General features: G+C 41.1%; 1 protein-coding gene across 1 annotated transcript in view; it reads left to right on the top strand.

Annotated features, from left to right (window-relative positions):
• Positions 1-12,263: 12,263 nt before the first annotated feature.
• The window catches only part of ccdc113 (coiled-coil domain containing 113), a 33,772-nt gene continuing 27,178 nt past the window's right edge, over positions 12,264-18,857 (top strand). The window contains exons 1-4 of the mRNA XM_041191663.1: positions 12,264-12,520; positions 16,167-16,290; positions 17,088-17,252; positions 18,458-18,613. Of these exons, the coding sequence (XP_041047597.1) occupies positions 12,264-12,520; positions 16,167-16,290; positions 17,088-17,252; positions 18,458-18,613 (702 nt within the window). The remainder of the gene's footprint in view (positions 12,521-16,166; positions 16,291-17,087; positions 17,253-18,457; positions 18,614-18,857) is intronic.

The raw sequence follows: 18,857 nt of genomic DNA on the forward strand, positions 1-18,857 counted from the left end.
CTGAATTACACTTGCATGCCCAGCTTCTAATCTAGATTCACCTTGAGACTAGACTTGACATGAATAAATTTCAACCTGGATAAAAGTGTGGTATTACATTTTGGTAATAAAAATAAGGAGGTCACATGTTAGTTCAAAAATAAGAATCTAAATAGGGTAGCAGTGCAAAGGGATTGGAGAGTAAAAATACATAAATCACTAAAAGTTGTGACAAAGGCCAATAAGGTCATAACAAAAACAAAACAAGCAAAACAAGATTTAATTCTAGTGGTATAAACTTGAAAAGCTAAACTATATTGGACCTTGGTTAGAATGCACTTGGAGTAATGTGGTCACCATATTATAAAAAGGACATAGAGACATTGGAGAGAATACTAAAGAAAATTACAAGAATGATACCAGATCTGTGAGATTATAACTCTCAGGTAAGGGTGAACAGGCTGGATTTCTTCACTTGAAAAGAGAAGGCTGAGGGGTGACCTAATGGAAGTCTTTAAAATTATGAAAGGTTTTGATGGAATAGACACAGAGGGTGTGTTCCCACGTGGGGAAGAGCAGAATTAGAGGCCATCAATGAAATATTTACCAAGAAAACAAATCGAGGAGCAATTTCTTTACCTAGGGAGCGGTGAGAATATGGAACTCACTACCGTGGAAGGTAGTTGAATCAACAGTATAGATGCATTTAAGAGGAAACTAGATAAGTGAATGGGGAAGAAAAGATTAGAGGATTGCATTGATGGTTAGATGAGGAGGAAGTCTGAGTGGAATATAAATGGACTAATTGGGTCAAATGACCTGTTTCTGTGCAGTATGCCCGAACAGTGCTATGATGTTATTCCCCATTTGCAACACCACAGGAAATCAATGAGTAAATTTTATATATTTAATTTAGTGTGTATGTGCCATTCAAAACTCATTATAAAGACCTGACACCACTGTGGTTTTGCAACAGATATTCCCAATGTTGAAAGAATGCTGTGTGTTACAGAACAGTTGCTATTCTATGGTCAGAATATATTTGAGATTGTACAATCTAGCCTCCAGATTCCTAAAAAAATCACTCAAACTGCATTCTGAATATTTTCATCTGTTATTTTTTTCTTATGAACAAAAGTTTCTAATGTCCTATTGAAAAATGACATATCGCACAATAACATGATTAAAGTGCCTATTGTGCATTTTATTACTCTCATTAAAGTTTTTGCTTGAAGGTCTGAACCTCTCCCCAAAGCCAGGGCTTGAGCTTGAACTTTTGCCCGAAGCTCTGCAACTGTGAGCTGAGTTTTGATTGCACATTCTAATTGTATGCAATGTACCCAGTCAGCTATATCAATTGAGATTTTTTTTTTGCCTCCAAACATTTTTGGCTTATTGCTTTTCAATGAATAATTTTGAAAGATAAGAGGACAAATATGATAAGCTTCACTGAGGTAAAGCTTACACCAAGTGTTTTTTTAAGGAGTGATTGTGTGAAAGAGAGAGATAGAGAATGAGAAGAAATGACTACTCTGATCAGATATTTTGTAGCTTTTATTTTGCACTCTTATTGTTTACATATCAACCTTGGCTCAGTGGTAGCATTCTCACATGCCACACACCCCACCCCTATCTATTCATCCCACCAACCCCCTCCCCTCCCCTCTACCACCATAACACCATTTTGTTGGTTACATGACAAGAAATCATCAACCACAACCATCTTTATTTCTGCTGGGTATGATTCCAACCAGCAGGGAGTTTTCCCCACCCCCCAATTCCCATTTACTTCAATTTTGCCACAGCTCCTTGATGCCACACTCAGTCAAATGCTGCCTTGATATCAAGGGCAGTCACTCTCAACTCACCTCTTGAGTTCAGCACTTTAGTCCATCTTTAGAACAAGGTTGTAATGAGGTCAGGAGCTGAGTGGCCCTGGCAAAACCCAAATTTGAGCATCAGTGAGTAGTTATTGTTGTGTGAGTGCCACTTGATAGCACCACCAACAACACCTTCCGTCACTTTGCTGAAGGTCAAGAGTGGATTGGTGGGACAGTAATTGACCAGGTTGGGCTTGTCCAGATTTTTGTAGACAGGACATACCTAGGAAATTTTCCACATTGCCAGATAGGTGCCAGTGTTGTAGCTGTACTGGAACAGCTTGGCTAGGGGTGCAGCTGATACTGAGTACAAGTCTTCAGTACTATTGCCAGAATGTTATTGGGGCCCATAGCCTTTGCAGTATCCAATGCCTTCATCCATTTCACATGGAGTGAATCAAATTGGCTGAAAGATGGCATCTGTGATGTTAAGAACCTCAGGAGGAGGTCAAGATGGATCATCCACTCAGCACTTCTGGCTGAAAATGGTTGCAAATGCTTCAGCCTTGTCTTTTGCACTGACCTACTGGGCTTTGTTACTCACAATAAGTGGTTATCATCAAAGAACAAATCTAAAGCTAGTCTTTTCCCTTAAGCTGCTTTGTTCTCAAGCTGTGCCTTCAATGCAACAAACTTTTCCAACCCCTTCCACCACAGAGCATTACAGCTGTACCCATTTATACTATTTTGATGGGTGAACCAATGCCCATCATCTGTTTAATAAGCAGTTGCCTTTAACAAAGTATTTGCTATAAATGTAATTGTCAGTTAACAAGAAGATTGTCAAGATCCACCTGTGCTGCCAAATCCTTTTTGTATGTTTTGTTGTAATATACTGAGAAATAAGCATTCACGCCAGTAAAAAAAACCAATGTAGTTATTGATACATTGACAGGCTCTGCCATCATTGAGGATGGAATATTTGTGGAACCTCCTCATCTAATTAGTTGATTAATTGTCCACCACCATTCACGGCTGGGTGTGGCAGGACTGCAAAGCTTAGATCTGATCCGTTGGTTGTAGGATCGCTTAGCTCTGTCGAACAAATGCTGCTTCCACTGTTTGGCATGCAAATAGTCCTGTGTTGTAGCTTCACCAGGTTGACACCTCATTTTTTGGTATGTCTCATGCTGCCGCTGGCATGCTCTCCTGCACTTCTCATTGAAGCTGTGTTGATCCATGCCTTCTACTCCTGTTGATGGCTCACAACACCTCCTGGATGCACGGTTTTGAGCTGCTAGATCTGTTCTGAATTTATACCATTTAATAGAGTAGTAGTGCCACACGACACGATGGTGGGTATGCTCAGTGTGAAGACAGGGCTTCATCTTCACAAGGATTGTGTGATGGTCACACCTACTAATGCTGTGGTAGACACGTACATCTGTGACAGGTAAATTCTTTCCCTCACCATCTGCCCCCAGTCTATAGTGGCACTACCGAGCCTCACTTGGTGATGGACATTGAATTCCCTCACCCAGAGTAAACTCTGTGCCCTTGCCAACTTCAGTGCTTCTTCCAAATGATTTTCAACATGCAGGAGTACTGATTCATCAGCTGAGGGGGAGCAGTAGGGGGTATGAAGTTTCTTTACCCATATTTGACCTGATGCCATGTGACTTCATGGGGTCCGGAGTCGATGTTGAGGATTTCAGGGCAACTCCCTCCAACTGTACACCATTGTGAAACTGCCTCTGCTGGGTCTATCTGCCGGTGGGACAAGACATATGCAGGGATGTTGATGATAGTGTCTGGGACATTGTCTGAAAGATATGATTCTGTGAGTATGACTACGTCAGGCTGTTGCTTGACTGGTCTGTGGGACAGTTCTCCCAATTTTAGCACTAGCCCCCAAATGTTAGTAAGGAAGACTTTGCAGGGTCGACAGGGTAGGGTGTACCCTTGTCACTTCTTGTGCCGAAGTCGATGCCAGATGGTATGTCCAGTTTTATTCCTTTTTGAGTTTTCTGGAGTGGTGTTTTGTACAATTATGTGGCTTGCTAGCCCGTTTCAGAGAACATTTAAGAGTGCTGTGGGTCCAGAGTCACATGTAAGCCAGACCAGGTAAGGACTGCAGGTTTCCTTCCCTGAAGGATATGAGCTCCGAGGCAGCATCAGTGCAAACCATGAGTGCACTTGATTTTTCTCTTCTGTCCCTGGTTTACTGGGAGGGGAGGAGAGAGTGCTTTCAAGTGACACCACATTTGACAGGGTTACATCAGTCAACAGGCACCCCAGTTGGAAGATCGGTGAGTGGGGGAAGGGAGGTCATGCTCCAATTGGAGATTTGGGATGAGGAGGTGTGGTTCATTGCCACAGAAGGCTGTGGAGGCCAGATCATTGAGTGTATTTAAGACCGAGATAGATAGGTTCTTGATTGGTAAGGGGATCAAAGGTTACGGGGAGAATGGGGTTGAGAAACTTATCAGCCATGATTGAATGGCGGAGCAGGCTCGGTGGGCCGAATGGCCTAATTTCTGCTCTTATGTCTTATGATCTTGTCGTTAGGAAGGAACCTCTGTGCAGAAAGTTCCAGAATTCCTTATTAGTATGGTTCTTCCCTAATCTGGAGCTGAACAGTTAGGCCCAGTGATAAGATAACATTTCTCACAAAATAGTTTATAAACACAGATGTTCATATGTATATGATGTATTGTATGTTTATATTTAATGTGCAAACTTTAATAATTAAATATTGAATGTTACTATACCACTGTTTCATTTTTGTTGGCGCTTGGGGTCACGCAATTTTGAAGCATCACAATGGGGTCACAGTGGAAAAAAGTTTGGGAAGCAATGCTTTACAGCAAATGAGTACACATATTTTAATATATAATTTTACATTAATTTTAAGATGCCAGCCATGGGGTCAGTGGTCACCCTCTCGCCTGAGTCAGAAGGTTATGGGTCCAATGCCCACTCCAGAAACTGGGGCTCTGACCACCTCTCGAGTGGATGTAAAAGATCCATGGTATTATTCAAGGAACAGGAGAGCTCTCCCAGTCCTGGGAAAATTTCAAGCAATACCTATAACAGATGACCTGGTCATCTCATTGCTGTTCATGGGGCTTTGCTGAGTGCAAATTGGCTGCCACTTTTCATAGATTGCATCATTGACTACACATAACTACTTTATTGGCTCTAAAGTGCTTAACATCCTGAGTTTGTGAAAGGCACTACATAAATGCAAGCTCTTACTAACTCCCACTTCTTTAATTCGAAAATCTCTACATTTAATTTGAATATTACATTTTGTCTTACTTCTTGATTAAACTAATTTAAATTTCACCCTTTATTTTGTTCCATTAATTTCTTCAGTTTTAATTAATTTTTTACTATCCCCAGATCTAAAATATGCCAGTACACTAAAACACCATTACACCATTTAATCTTCTCACCAAACAATATATTTTGCATAGTATGAACATAATCATGGAATTCAAACCCTAAAACTGTCACTAAGATTCCCACAATGATAACTATTATTATTAATAATAATAACAATTTGACTTATTCAGACACCATAAAGAACGGCTCTCATTTATGCTGTATACAATATAAAATCCTAAAACGTATTCTGTGACTTACCCTAAATGGCGCCAAAGCTGATCATCGAGTAAGTATAAAAGCCTTGCATTTAATGTGCATTCATCTCTCTTCAGGTATTCCACTTCAGTGTGTCAAATGCATTGAATGAAACAAAGAAACCAGTAATTTAGTGCCAGTTCTTCCTGTCCTTTGGCATCAACTGTGGCTTTACAAGCAGCTGTCAATCTACAGAGAAACACTTAGCCTCCAATAACTTTTGTCTCTAATTGACTTCATGATGTATCTATTTACACCTATTAAACCTCCCTCAACCCCGCATCTTAAGGGAATGGGCCCAACTGTAACCTACTCCATCTCAGTAGCACTGCATGCTATATAATGCAATGTTTCTGTCCTTATAAAACTACGAATTCTCCAATTTACCATACCATCACCAAAGAGAATCCTCTAGGATTGGAATAAAAACAGAAAATGCAGGCCCCCCCAACCAGGTTCAGCAAGTTTATTCCTCTTTTGTTGAGTCACACGGATCAGTGAGGTCCAAATTTCAATCTCTCTTCCGCGCTGAGTTAGCCAGTCTTAGCCAGGTGACATAAAGGGCACAAAATTGCTGTCAGCACCATGGGTAAGGGAGAAGAAAATCAACCATGTTTCATGCTCCTTAGCTATCCCATTGGGACTACATGTGTATAGATGTGGGATGGCACAGTGGGTTAGCGCTGCAGCCTCATAGCTCCAGGGACCTGGGTCAGGTGTCTGTCTGTGTGGAGTTTGCATAGTCTCCTCTTGGGTTCCCACTGGGTGCACCAGTTTCCTCCCACCATCCCAAGATGCACTGGCTAGGTGGATTGGCTATGGTAAATTTTCCCCAGTGGATTGGTGTCCTGTCCTGGGTGTACCCCTCCTAGGGCCCATTGCCTGTTGGGGTGGGCTCTGGCTCCCTGTGACCCTGAATTAGATGAAGTGGTTCTGGAAAAGTGAGCTAGATATAGCGTGAGGACAAGGTTGGGTTTCGTTGTGATGCCCCATAGATTAAATAGCCTGAAACACTCTCTGGGCTCTTTTTTGAAGAAAGGGTTCCCAGAGCCTGTAGAAGTGCATTCAACAATTAAACAATATCTTCAGGATAAGTTGAAGGGAAGGAAGAAAAATGCTGGAAAACAGAAACAAAACAAATAGTGATGGAATTGCATGACTGAGTCATATATAGCTAATCATGTTTATTGAAATGTGTGTGGGTATGCATAGGAAACAATGTAGCAGTAATTACAGAAAATTAAATGAGAAGCTTGAGTGCCTATCATAAACTGCAAGAGCAAGGCTTCTACCAGTCTGGGATCATTTTAGAAATATGGGACAATTCCAAAATCCTCTTATTTTCTTTTAGTCAATTTTCTACTCATATAGTCATATAATTGTTACAGCAATGAAACATTCGGGATATCATGTATGCGCTGGCTCTCTGAAAGAGCACCTCACCTAGTCCAACTCCCCTGCCTTTTCCCTATATCCCTGCAATTTTTTCCTTTTTATTTACTGATCCAATTCCCTTATGAATGGTGTCATTGAATCTGCCTCCACCATAATCTCAGGCAGTGCATTCAAGATCCTAACCACTCGCTGCATAAGAAAGGTTGTCCTCATGTCATTAATACTTCTTTTACCACCCACCTTAAACCTGTGCCCTCTGGTTCTCAATCCTTCCACCAATGGGAACAGCTTCTCCCTATCTACTGTGCCCAGATCCCTCATCCTTACCTGTAACACAAAGTGCAAACTTTTCTGCCTCCAAATGAAGACCATTTGTGCAGCTCCTTAATCTGTCACTCCCATTTCACCCAGCTACCAAATCCCTCCCAGACCCTCTTTCATTACATTCTGATCCCTTATTTCTCTATAATTTCTCTCCACACATGCTGAGGTCTCTCTAACCATCTCAAATCTTGTCCAGGAAAAAGCCCAGATTTGACCCTTCCATCTTCACCACATATCACACAATCTCTAAGCTCTCTTTCCTCAACAAGGTCCAGGAATGTGTTGCTTTCTCCCTACATCATTCTAACCTCTCCCACAACCTGATTTGAATCCCTTAAATCTTTATCCTGTTCTACCCACAACACTGTGAGACCGAATTGCTCAAAGTTACTATGCTTTTTTGTCTTCTCCACCATGCTCAACATGGTCAATCATGCTATCCCCTCCCACCCATGGTCTACTTCCATGAGACTGCTCTTGCATGGTTTGAGTCCTTGCTGTTTCAGTGCAGCCAACACATCTTCAGAAATAGCTTTTTCTTATCCTACCCCTACACAGACATTTCTGGTCTACCACAAGCTTTCATCCTTGGCCTGCCTTTCCCACATTTGCACATTGCCACTTGCCATGTGTGCTGATGGCACCCAGCTCTAAGTCTTCATCATTTCCTCAACTCCACAACTACCACAATGTTGTCAGATTGACTGTCTAACAGAAAGTCTTAGATTGGGCAGAGTTTCCTCGAATTAAACTTTGTAAAGACAGAAGGTAACATTTTCAGCTCCACTACAAAAATTCTGTATCTTTAACATTGCTTACACTTTTAACTACTCACTAAGACTGTCACAGACAGTTTACAACCTCACTGACTTGATCAAGCCCAGAACTGAGTGAATTTTAAGTCTCAAACGCAGGTCACCACGAAGATTGCTTGCTTACTTTCATCCCAGCAATATAGGAAGAGTGGAAGAGGAATAGGCCATTCGGTCTCTCAGGCCTACTCAGTTAGATCACAGTTCATCTGTATCCTAATGCCATTTTCCTACCATTGCTCCATATTGTCCATCTCTGCCTCACCTCACTCCCGCTACGGCTAAAACCATTAAAGATTTATGTAGCAATTTTAGCAACTTCATGGTGTCCCAAAACACATCACAGCCAGTTAACCACTTTTGAATGTATGGAAACATAACAACCAACGTAGCAATGTCCAACAAGCAGAAATGATCCAAAAGACCGCATAATGTGTGTGACATTGGTCAGCGGCAGCAGCACAAAATGGGCTTGTAGTGAATCAGCAGCCAATTTTCCACCACATCTGATCTTTTTTCCACTCAGTTCACTGGACCAGAGTTCAAACTGTGTTTGGAGGCTCATTTCTATGTCTCACTGTCACTTGTACTTGGTTAGAAAATAAAAATCTCACTAAGACTTTCCAAGTCAATGAAAAATAAAAGTAATGAAAAACAGGCTAGATTTGCTACAACTTTGTTTCATGCTGCTTTCACCCCCAATATGTTTTAGTGATAGTGGTTGATGGATAAATATGTCCCATAACATTAAGAGAACTTCCCTCCATATTTCACCAATAGTGTTATGCAACCTCTAACACCCACCCGAGAGGATAGGCGGAGCTTTGTTTAACATCTCATTTGAAGGACAGTTTGTCCAACAGAGCAGCGCTCCCTTAGTACTGCACTGAGATGTTATTCTAGAATTTTACTTAAGTTCCTGGAGCAGGACTTAAGCCCACAACCTTCTGACTCAGAAATGAAATTGGGACCAGTGAGTCAAGGTTGACACTATACTTTTGTCACTTGGTTTCTCTAGTTCCTTCCACACCAGCCTCTCAATTTCCACCCTTTATAAACTCCAACTCAACCAAAATACCATTGGCCAAAACCTCACTTGCTTTAGGTTCCACTTGTTCATCCCACCAATCTTCAACGATCTACATTGGCTCTATATTTGCAACACAAATTTTGCCTTCATCTAGAAATCTATCCATGTCCCACCCTTACTCCATGACACTCAATCCTTATCCTCAATGTAGGCTCAAATCTGCTCTATTCAAGTGATTCCTAATAATCTTGTCCCTGATGTCACAGGTTTTATGGCATCTTTGTCAGATCAATGGTATTTCATTTGCAATTAACCTACTCTCCATGTACATATATATAAAGTAATCAAATTACAATCACTGGTTTGGTCTATAAACAAAAATGTTCTGAAATTTACATTTTAAAAAAACAAGGTTTACAAGACATTTGTGGAATTAACTTATTGATAATTTCCTTTGATAATTTGGTGTATTGATGAGAAATGCTGATTCACTAAATCACTGAAATGATATTTGCTTGATCTGAATTGTTTGCTTGGATACAGGGAGTATGGTAGACTCAAATCTGCATTGTTCAAGTGGTTCCTGATAATATTATCAGATGTCACAGGTTTTAGGGAATCTGTTTAGATCAAAGGTGTTTCATCCATAATGAATTCACTCTTCATATGGCTCTATATAATGTCACAAATTAGTCACTGGTTTGGTCTATAAACAAAAACGGCGTGAAATTTGCATTTAAAAAATGAGGATATAAGACATAAAATCAGAAAATGCTGGAAAAACTCACCAGGTCTGGCAGCATCTGTGGAGAGAGAAATTGAGTTAATCTTTCAAATCCTTTTGTCCCTTCTTCAGAGCTAAAGAGAAGCAGAAATGTGATGAAATTTATATTGTTTAAGGGGGATGGAACAGGTGAAGCTGGATAGGTCAGCGATAGGTGTGAGCTAAGGAGAGATTGACAAAGATGTTGTGGATAAAAAGACAAAAGGAGTGTTAATGGTAGTGTTAAAGGCTAAAGGAGATGCTGATAGTGGCATAAAGGTAAGGAAGCAGAATGTGTCAATATTAGAACAAGGGTAACCACTCTGTGAAAGAGCAACATGGAACAGGTAACAGATGGCCCTTCTGGGGTGGGATGGGGGAAGGGAGTGGTGGTTGGGGAAAAAGGTTGGAAAAAGGTATAAAAGGGGATTAAAACAATGAATAAATGAATAAAAATAAAAATAAGTGAATAAAAAGTAAAAAATTTTTAAAAGGGGATTTAAAAAGGAGTGAAGATAGAGGAGAGAGTTCATGGTCTGAAGTTGTTGAACTCAATGTTAAGTCCAGTAGGCTGTGAAGTGCCTAATCAGAAGATGAGATGCTGTTCCTCCAGCTTGCATTGGGCTTCACTGGAACATTGCAACAGGCCAAGGACGGACAACTGGGCATGAGAGCAGGATGGTGTGTTGAAATGACAAGCAACAAGAAATTCTGAGTCATGCTTGTGGACAGACCAAAGGTGTTCCGCAAAGCGGTCACCCAGTCTGCGTTTGGTCTTCCCAATGTAGAGGAGATCACATTGGGAGCAGCAGATGCAGTAGACCAAATTGAAGGAGATGCAAGTGAAGCGCTGCTTCACCAGAAAGGAGTGTTTGGGCCCTTGGACAGTAAGGAGGGAGGAGGTAAAGGGGCAGGTGTTGCATCTTCTGCCGTTGCATGGGAAGATGCTATGCAAAGGGGATGAGTGATGGGGAGTGGACCAGGGTGTCCTGGAGGGAATGGTCCCTATGGAATGCTTACAGGGAGGGGGGTGCGGGGGGTAAGGGAAAAATGTGTTTGGTGGTGGCATCAAGCTGGAGTTGCCAGAAATGGCAGAGGATGAAGCTTTGAATACAGAGGCTGGTGGGATGAAAATTGAGGACAAGGGGGTCCCTATTATGGTGCTGGGAGAGAGGGGAAGGTATGAAGGCAGAGGTGCGGGAGATGGGTTGGACATGATTGAGGGCCCTGTTAACCGCAGTGAGTGGGAAACCTTGGTTAAGGAAGAAGGAAGACATGCCATCACCAAACACATCTTAACCCCCCCCCCCCCACCGTAAGCATTCCATAGGGACCATTCCCTCTGGTCCACTCCTCCATCACTCCCAACATCTCATCCCCTTCCCATGGCATCTTCCCATGCAATCGCAGAGGATGCACACCTGCCCCTTTAGCTCCTCCCTCCTCATCGTCCATCAGCCCAAACACTACTTCCAGGCGAAGCAGCGCTTCACTTCCATCTCCTTCAATTTGGTCTACTGCATCCGCTGCTCCCAATGCAGTCTCCTCTACATTTGGCAGACCAAATGCAGACAGGGTGACTGCTTTGCAGAGCACCTTCAGTCTGTCTGCAAGCATGACCCAGACCTTCCTGTCACTTGCCATTTCAACACACCACCCTGCTCTCATGCCCACATGTCCATCCTTCGCCTGCTGCAATGTTCCAGTGAAGCCCAATGCAAACTGGAGGAACAGCACCTCATCTACTGATTAGGCACTTTACAGCCTTCCGGACTTAACATTGAGTTCAACAACTTCAGACCATGAACTCTGAACTCTGTCTTCACCCCTTTTTAAGCCCCCTTTTAAAAAAACTTATTTTTATTCATTTATTCATTGTTTTATCCCCTTTTATCCCTTTTTCCTCAACCACTGCCCCTCCCCCCACCCCAGCCCAGAAAGGCCATCTGTTACTAGTGCCATGTTGTTCTTTCACAGAGTGCTTACCCTTGTCCTGATATTAACACATTCAGCTTTTTTACCTTTATTCTTCTATCAACACATCTTTTAGCCCTCACCACTACCATTAACACTCCCTTTGTCTTTTTGTCCATGACATCTTTGTCAATCTCTCCTTAGACTCCACCTATCACTGGCTTCACCTGTTCCACCCCCCTTAAACAGTATAAATTTCATCACATTTCTACTTCTCTTTAGCTCTGAAGAAGGTAGGTCATATGGACTCGAAACAGTAACTCTGTTTCTCTCTCCACAAATGCTCCCAGGTCTGCTGAGTTTTTCCACATTTTCTGTTTTTATTTCAGATTTCCAGCATCCGCATTATTTTGCTTTTATCTGAGGGATATGACATTTCCAGAACCAATTTCCTGATCATTTCTCTCAATAATTTGTTGTAGTGATGGGAAATGCCGATTCACGATATCACTGAGAGGAAATTTGTTCGGTCATGCTCATAAAAAATCCATTTGCCCTGGAAACAGCTCTCCATTACCAAAATGGCGACCCACTGTAACCAGGACAGGGTGTTTACGCCTGCGTGTTTCCGCAGCGCTTTACGCGACATGCGCATGCGCAATTCTCCGATCTCTATGGAAACGGATGTAAACATTTGCAGAGCCGCTGGGTGGGAGACCCTGGTAAAGATGGCGGAAACATTAGACATGGAGAATGGTATGAGTGTAGATATCCACCTGAACGAACGGATCCAGGAGCTGACCAGTGCACAGCTCCGGAAGTTACTGGATGATATGAGGTACCAAGTGCCTAAAAACATTTAAATCCAATCTAAATAAGGAAGAAAAATGCCGGCAGCACCTGTGGAGAGAGTGCTGCTGCCAAATCTGTTGAGTTTTTCCAGCATTTCTCTGGTTTTATTTTGGATTTCCAGAATTCACAGTATGTTTTATGCTTTAGTAATTCCAACTTGACAACGTTAAAGAATGAAACGGTTATTCATGCTGAGCTCGAGTAGGGTCGGCACTGTACTGGCGCCATTGCCATTGGCTTCCTTCAACATTGCAACCTGCTTTTGGGAAGCGTTTTCAATTTTTTGAGACAGGGGTAATTATGGATATAGTGGATAACTATACAATCCTCTTTCTCTTGAGGACCTCAGGTTAGGGGGTAAGGCTTATAGTGTAGGGTCCTGCCAAGTATGAAGAAGATCCAGAGAAAAGAGGGCAATTCTCTTTGGCAGCCTTCCGTCTGGTGAGATGATTGTTTGCGCTTTGGTAGTCAACTCTGTACTGAACATTGTCTGGTGTGGCTCAGGGACCCGACTCTAATCCATTTGTTGCTGAAACTGCCATACCAGAGTCCTGCCAATGATGAAGAAGATAGCAGAGAAAAGGAAGCTTTTGCTTTATTATTAATTGTTACAGTGCCTACTCTTCAAAGGTACTTCATGGGCTGTGAACCGTTTTGGGAGTTCTAGTGGCCATGAAAGGCACTGTATAAATGCATCTTTCTTCTTAAACCTGTCAAGATAATCTTCCAATACAATGCACCACTTCAATCTGTAGTGACTACCTTGTTGACAAGTTTTTTCAAGATCTCAGAAGCAACAATGAAATGGGTGTCCAGTTAATTTGTTTTTGGTGAGGGAGCAGTGTTGGCCAGAAGACTGAAAAACAGGCAAACAGTTGAGGGAGAACCTGGGCCCCTCCCTGCTTGCAAATTGTAGTACAAATCCTAAACTATCTTTCCCCAAAAGACTGTGGATTTTGGGACAATTGAAGCTTTCAAAACTGAGGTAGAATTTTGTTATGTAAGGGTATCAAGGAATATGGAACAAAGTTAGGTAAATAGAGTTGTGATGTAGATCAGCAGATTGAGTTGAATGGCAGAGCAGGCATAAGGAACTTAATGGCCTACTGCTGTTCATAATATTCTTCAGGGAGGTTACCTTGGAATAGAAAACAGAGCTACCCTGCTTTGTACCACCTCATCATTACAATGGGGTTAGGGTGTTACCCCTGGCCATCACTTGGCTTTTTTGCCTCCATATGTGGCAGTCACTGTGCCAGCTATTGCATTTTCCAAAGGATGTGTGTATTTCTATTTGTAATTCAGTTCAATTTTAAAAATTGCATTCTGAAGTAGACAATCTCTAATTATACACTTTGATTATCATCTGTTCCATTGACAATTAGAAAATGTAAACATTATAATTGGGTAAAAGCTATCACATGAAAGATACAGAAGGGAAAAGGTAATGTTCTTTCCTCATTTAATTTATATTTGTAAGGAGTTGGATTTTGAAAGCTGTAATCATCATGCTTTTCTTGATAATAACTGGAATGTTTACTTTTTCTTGTAGCTCTGTATGACAGATAAAAGACAAACACAGAGATACATGCCCAAGAATCAAGCACAAAACACCAAATTCACAGTTTTTGCAGAGGGGCCTGAGAAAGTCACAAAACAGTGCTTCGAGTCATGAAATCATGAGATACCCCTCTCATCACAACCAATGTTCAGCAGTCCTACTGTGCCTTGCATGCCATCCTGTTGTATTTTATCACCTTCCAAATAATAAGGGATAAAAATCAAATATATAGGTAAAGGGATTTACATATAAAGTATAAAGGCCACTTGTTTACAGTTTTGATAGAGAAATGGACATGGTTGTCAAATCCAACACCAAAGCACCAGTGTAAATCTCAGAATAATTTAGCCACTGTCAATTTGTGACCATGTCTGATTTTATGCTCTACCTGTTGTTACAATTCACATAGAGACCGATAACCTTTAAAAAGAGATATGAATTTCCCAGCAACTGATGGAAAGAATTGCATAACAAGATATCATGTTTTAACAGAAACAAACAAACTAAAATAACATATATTAGTTGCCCATTAAGTAATATTTAGTCTATTAAGCTACTGAATTGGTACTTCACTATTAACTAATTAACTCAACCAAAAATACTTGAGTCGCATTTGTAGGGGAGCGGGCGGGAAAAGAGAGTTGAAGCCCAAGATCAGCCATGATCATATTGAATGGTGGAGCAGGCCCAATGTACAGTGTGGTCTACTGCTGATCCTATTGTGTATCATGTTCTCAGCAAATAGATCGCCTTGTAGATGAAATCCCACACTCCTCCCAGTTTTTCAGCAGGCTTCCTTTTTCCCTGCCACACCAGGGTGATTCTCCCAGTGTCCTTTGAAAGTAATTTTACTCAATCTTCTGAGTTTCTAAGAACTGACTTCCAGCAACAAGGCCCTCTCTGGCAACCCCTTGAAGTTCAAATCTCCACAAGTTCAGTTCTTTGAACCGGAAATCAGTTCTCGGCATCCTACTTGGTGGCTAAGAGAAAAAGGTCTTTTCCTCTGCTTCTGCACAGGTGTAGCTGTTTTCAGCCCCTTTCCAGGTCTCTGACTCAGAGTCTGTGTCCAGAAAAAACAGCTACCTGTCTTTTGTGTCAAGGTGTGAAAATTTTCTATAAATGAACAATTTATTGCTGTGACATTGCTGTACTTTTGCTCAGCAATTGTTTCTTTCCTTAAAACCTCAGCTTTTTTTGAAATTTGGTTTATTATTGTGCCAAAACTTATCTTTCTGAAATTTGCACCCCCCCACCCCCCACCGCCTCCCCCCCCCGGCCCCCGAGTGAAAAGGTTGGACAAGCCTGGTTTAAAACATAACCACCTTATAAACTCCTGCATTCATAACAATATCATAGGCACTCCTAATGGTTATAAAACATTGAATCCTCTGATTTACCATGAGCAGTGCTACTGACAATAGAGAAGAAATCTTATGCCTTTGTGCATTTCCTGTCAACTTATTCAATTTTAAATGCTTATATTAATATTTATAATGAAAACTGACAATGTAAACTATCATGCTGTGATTACACCCTCCTGGTTGACTAGCTTAACTTGTTATTAATATGAACAGCCTTCAAAATTGCTACCAAAATTTTGTCTCGACCTCTAAATTTACCATCAGTCCTTGAACACTTGATCTCCCACTTCCCATCCTGGCAATCACCCATCATCAGGTCCAATGGGCCAGGAGCATGCCCATGCTGAGCAACTCAAACTGACTTTGCAAAATTAGATGGAGATCAGCACACTGATAATTTGGAAGGTGCTTATTATCCATTATTTGATTAACTGACTGACTCAAGTAGCATAAGGGTAGATTTTCTTGTTAGGTCTTCAATCAATTGTTAATCAGTGATGCAGATCCTGATCAATCATCTTAAGATTTAATAAAATTGCTGATATTGTGATACTTAAGAGGTACTGCAATGTTTTGGTGAACTAGAATTAACCAAGTATACCATTTTATATACTTTGAGCAGCTCAGAATCTCTTGTGTAAGACATGTTTCCTCTTATAAACCCCTGCTAATCTATGCATTTCAGTGATTTCTTTTTCTCTTTAACATAGTATTTCCACTGAAGCTTTGCAGATAGAGTCCAATATGCTTGAAAAGTATTATGAACGTGTGGTGCCCAAAGAATTGGTCCTACAAGCCCAAACTCAAGCACAGGAGCTTGCCCTGTTGGCACAGGTAGTATTCCTTAATAGCTTCTGATGTTTAAAATCTGAGAGAAAGGGACCTGAAATATCTGTAGCAAAATTTTGGTGCCTGATTATTGCCTGTATTTTGATAATGTGGTGCTTTTGGGTGACAGAGAATAAGAAGTAGCCCTGGGTTTACAAAATGATTCACCTGTCATGGGATGTAGGCCTAGAGTTAATGGTATAATGAAAGAGTGTGAGGTATAATCTGAAGTTGAGTTCAATTAGGATCAGTTATATTTTGCAACCACACTCACTACCAGCACCTATGAGGAAAACAGTATGCTTTATAACCAGCATGTGCTTGGAAAATTACCACCCCTCCTCCCTGTATACTTGCCACACTGAGTATCAGTAGCACATAAATTTGGTGGCTGTGACTGATTGGGATGAATTTGAAAAGTGGAGTTTGAGCTGCCAATAGTCCATGGTGTATTTATGCTACAGTTTTCTAGGACCAGTAAGTGCTGCGTGCCTGCAATTCCAATTATGCTGAATTCATGGTCCTGGCAGTACCAGTCAGAACTGTAGGAAATAATGAGTGAAAACCAAGCAAGAGCTTCCTCAGTGGGGAAAAAGGAAACATCAAGGATGAGCTACACCAAAAAAATCCATATACTACGTTAGCCCACTGGCTAAGTAAGCCTGGGAGAAGTTGGCTTGAAGTCTTCTCAGCCAAAGATATGTAGCAGAGGAAAAGCTTGAAAAGTTTAGAAAAAACAATGATTAAATGTTTTATTATAAAATGTAACGTTCAGGACTTAAAGTATTTGGTAAATCTTGTAGGGGCGGTCAAGGCATCGATCCAGATCTCGCATTGTGCCCATAGAGCGTCTTTTGACTCTAACAGCAGAGCAAAAGTGCAACATTGCTTATAGAGAACTAGAGGAAACAAAAGAGGTGTTAGCAAAGCTGAAGCATGATTCAGACCACACAATTCGGATTTTACAGGTAAGTGACAACATCAAGCCATACTGTTCAGTCCGCACATATCAGCGACTTGACTCCAACTAGATATTGTGTGGGCAACTAGTACTGAATTTCGAATATTTGTACCTCTGAAGTGGCATCTAAAATCAAATTGGTGGTCTATCATTGCTGGAGTATTATATTAAAGGCTACTGGTATGTAATTTGCACATAGAAAATGGATGGAATTATGGAATGTAATCCCAAAATATGAGCAAAAATTCTAGAATTGCAAGTAACGACTAAAGAGAATACTAGAGTACTGGAGGTACAGGATGTCATAGAGGAGTTAAGGACAGAATCTAATTAGAGTCAAGAAACAATAGAGGCACACTACTGGGTGTATTCTATTGGCCACCATCTAGTGAGAAAGATATAGAGAGAACATTTTAAGGAAATTACGTAAAGGTGCAAGAACTATAAAATAGTGATTATAGGGGACTACTTCAATTGTCTTAATATAGACAGGGATAGTAATAGTGTAAAAATCAGTAACGGGGAAGAGTTTTTGAAGTGTGTTCAGGAAAACTTTCTTGATCAATACTGGACATTCCTGTCCAATTAGGAAGGATGTATTGCTGATTCTGGGAAATGAAGTGGGTCAAGTGGATCAGGAATCAGAAGGGAAACATTTAAGGAACAGTGATCATAGAATCATAAGTTTTAGGTTAGCTGTAGAAAAGCAGAAGGAGAAATCTAGAGTAAAAATACTTAATTGGTTCAGAGGCAGTTTCAATGCATGGAGAATAGATCTGGCCCAGTTAAATTGGAATCAAGGTTTGGCAGACAAAGCTATAATAAAGCAATGGGTAGCTTTTAAATGGGAAATGGTTTGAGTACAGTCTAGATACATTCTAATGAGAGGGAAAAGTAGGGCAAACAAAATCAGAGCTCCCTGGATGATGAAAGAGATTGAGAGGAAGCAGAAAAAGGGGGCATCTGACAAATGTTGATAAGACAAGGAAGAACCGGGCTGAACATAGAAAACTTAGAGGGGAGATGAAAAGGGAAATGAGAGGCGAAGGGAGAGTATGAGAGATTAGAGGGAATTTCCTCTAATTTGCATATGCTGAGTTTCTGTTACACTTCTGGTGAAAGTAGAGCTGCTCCAAGGAAATTCCTGGCTACTGTCTTCATGACTGCTCAAAGTACAAAGGTCTTTAATTCAGTATGTTTGTTTTCCTCTAGGCTACACTTGAGGAAGCTGAATTTGCGCTGGCTGAAATAAAAAAAGCAGTCAATGAGTTTGAACGCGATATTGGGACCTTCACACAAGGCAAGAAGGGAAGCACAATTGTAACAGAGACTCTCTTTAAATATTTTGAAGACAAAATCCATGCAAAAGTGAGTCCTATGTCAAATTAGCCTGCCCCTGTGGAAAACAAAATCTAGCAAACAACCCAGAACTAGCAAGTCTGAGTAATAGGTAGATGTGGAGTTGACAGAAAGCACCAGATGAAACAGTGGGTTGATTTTCTGAGTAGGTGCTGTCAGTATGGAAACTCGCCGCTGGCCAGATAGATCAGGAAATTGCTGTCTGTGATTTTTCTATTTGTTCAGTCAGAGCAGCACCTTTACCTCCTGATAA

This window comes from Carcharodon carcharias, chromosome 7 (genome assembly GCF_017639515.1).
Source record: "Carcharodon carcharias isolate sCarCar2 chromosome 7, sCarCar2.pri, whole genome shotgun sequence".
In the NCBI taxonomy this organism is placed as follows: domain Eukaryota; kingdom Metazoa; phylum Chordata; class Chondrichthyes; order Lamniformes; family Lamnidae; genus Carcharodon; species Carcharodon carcharias.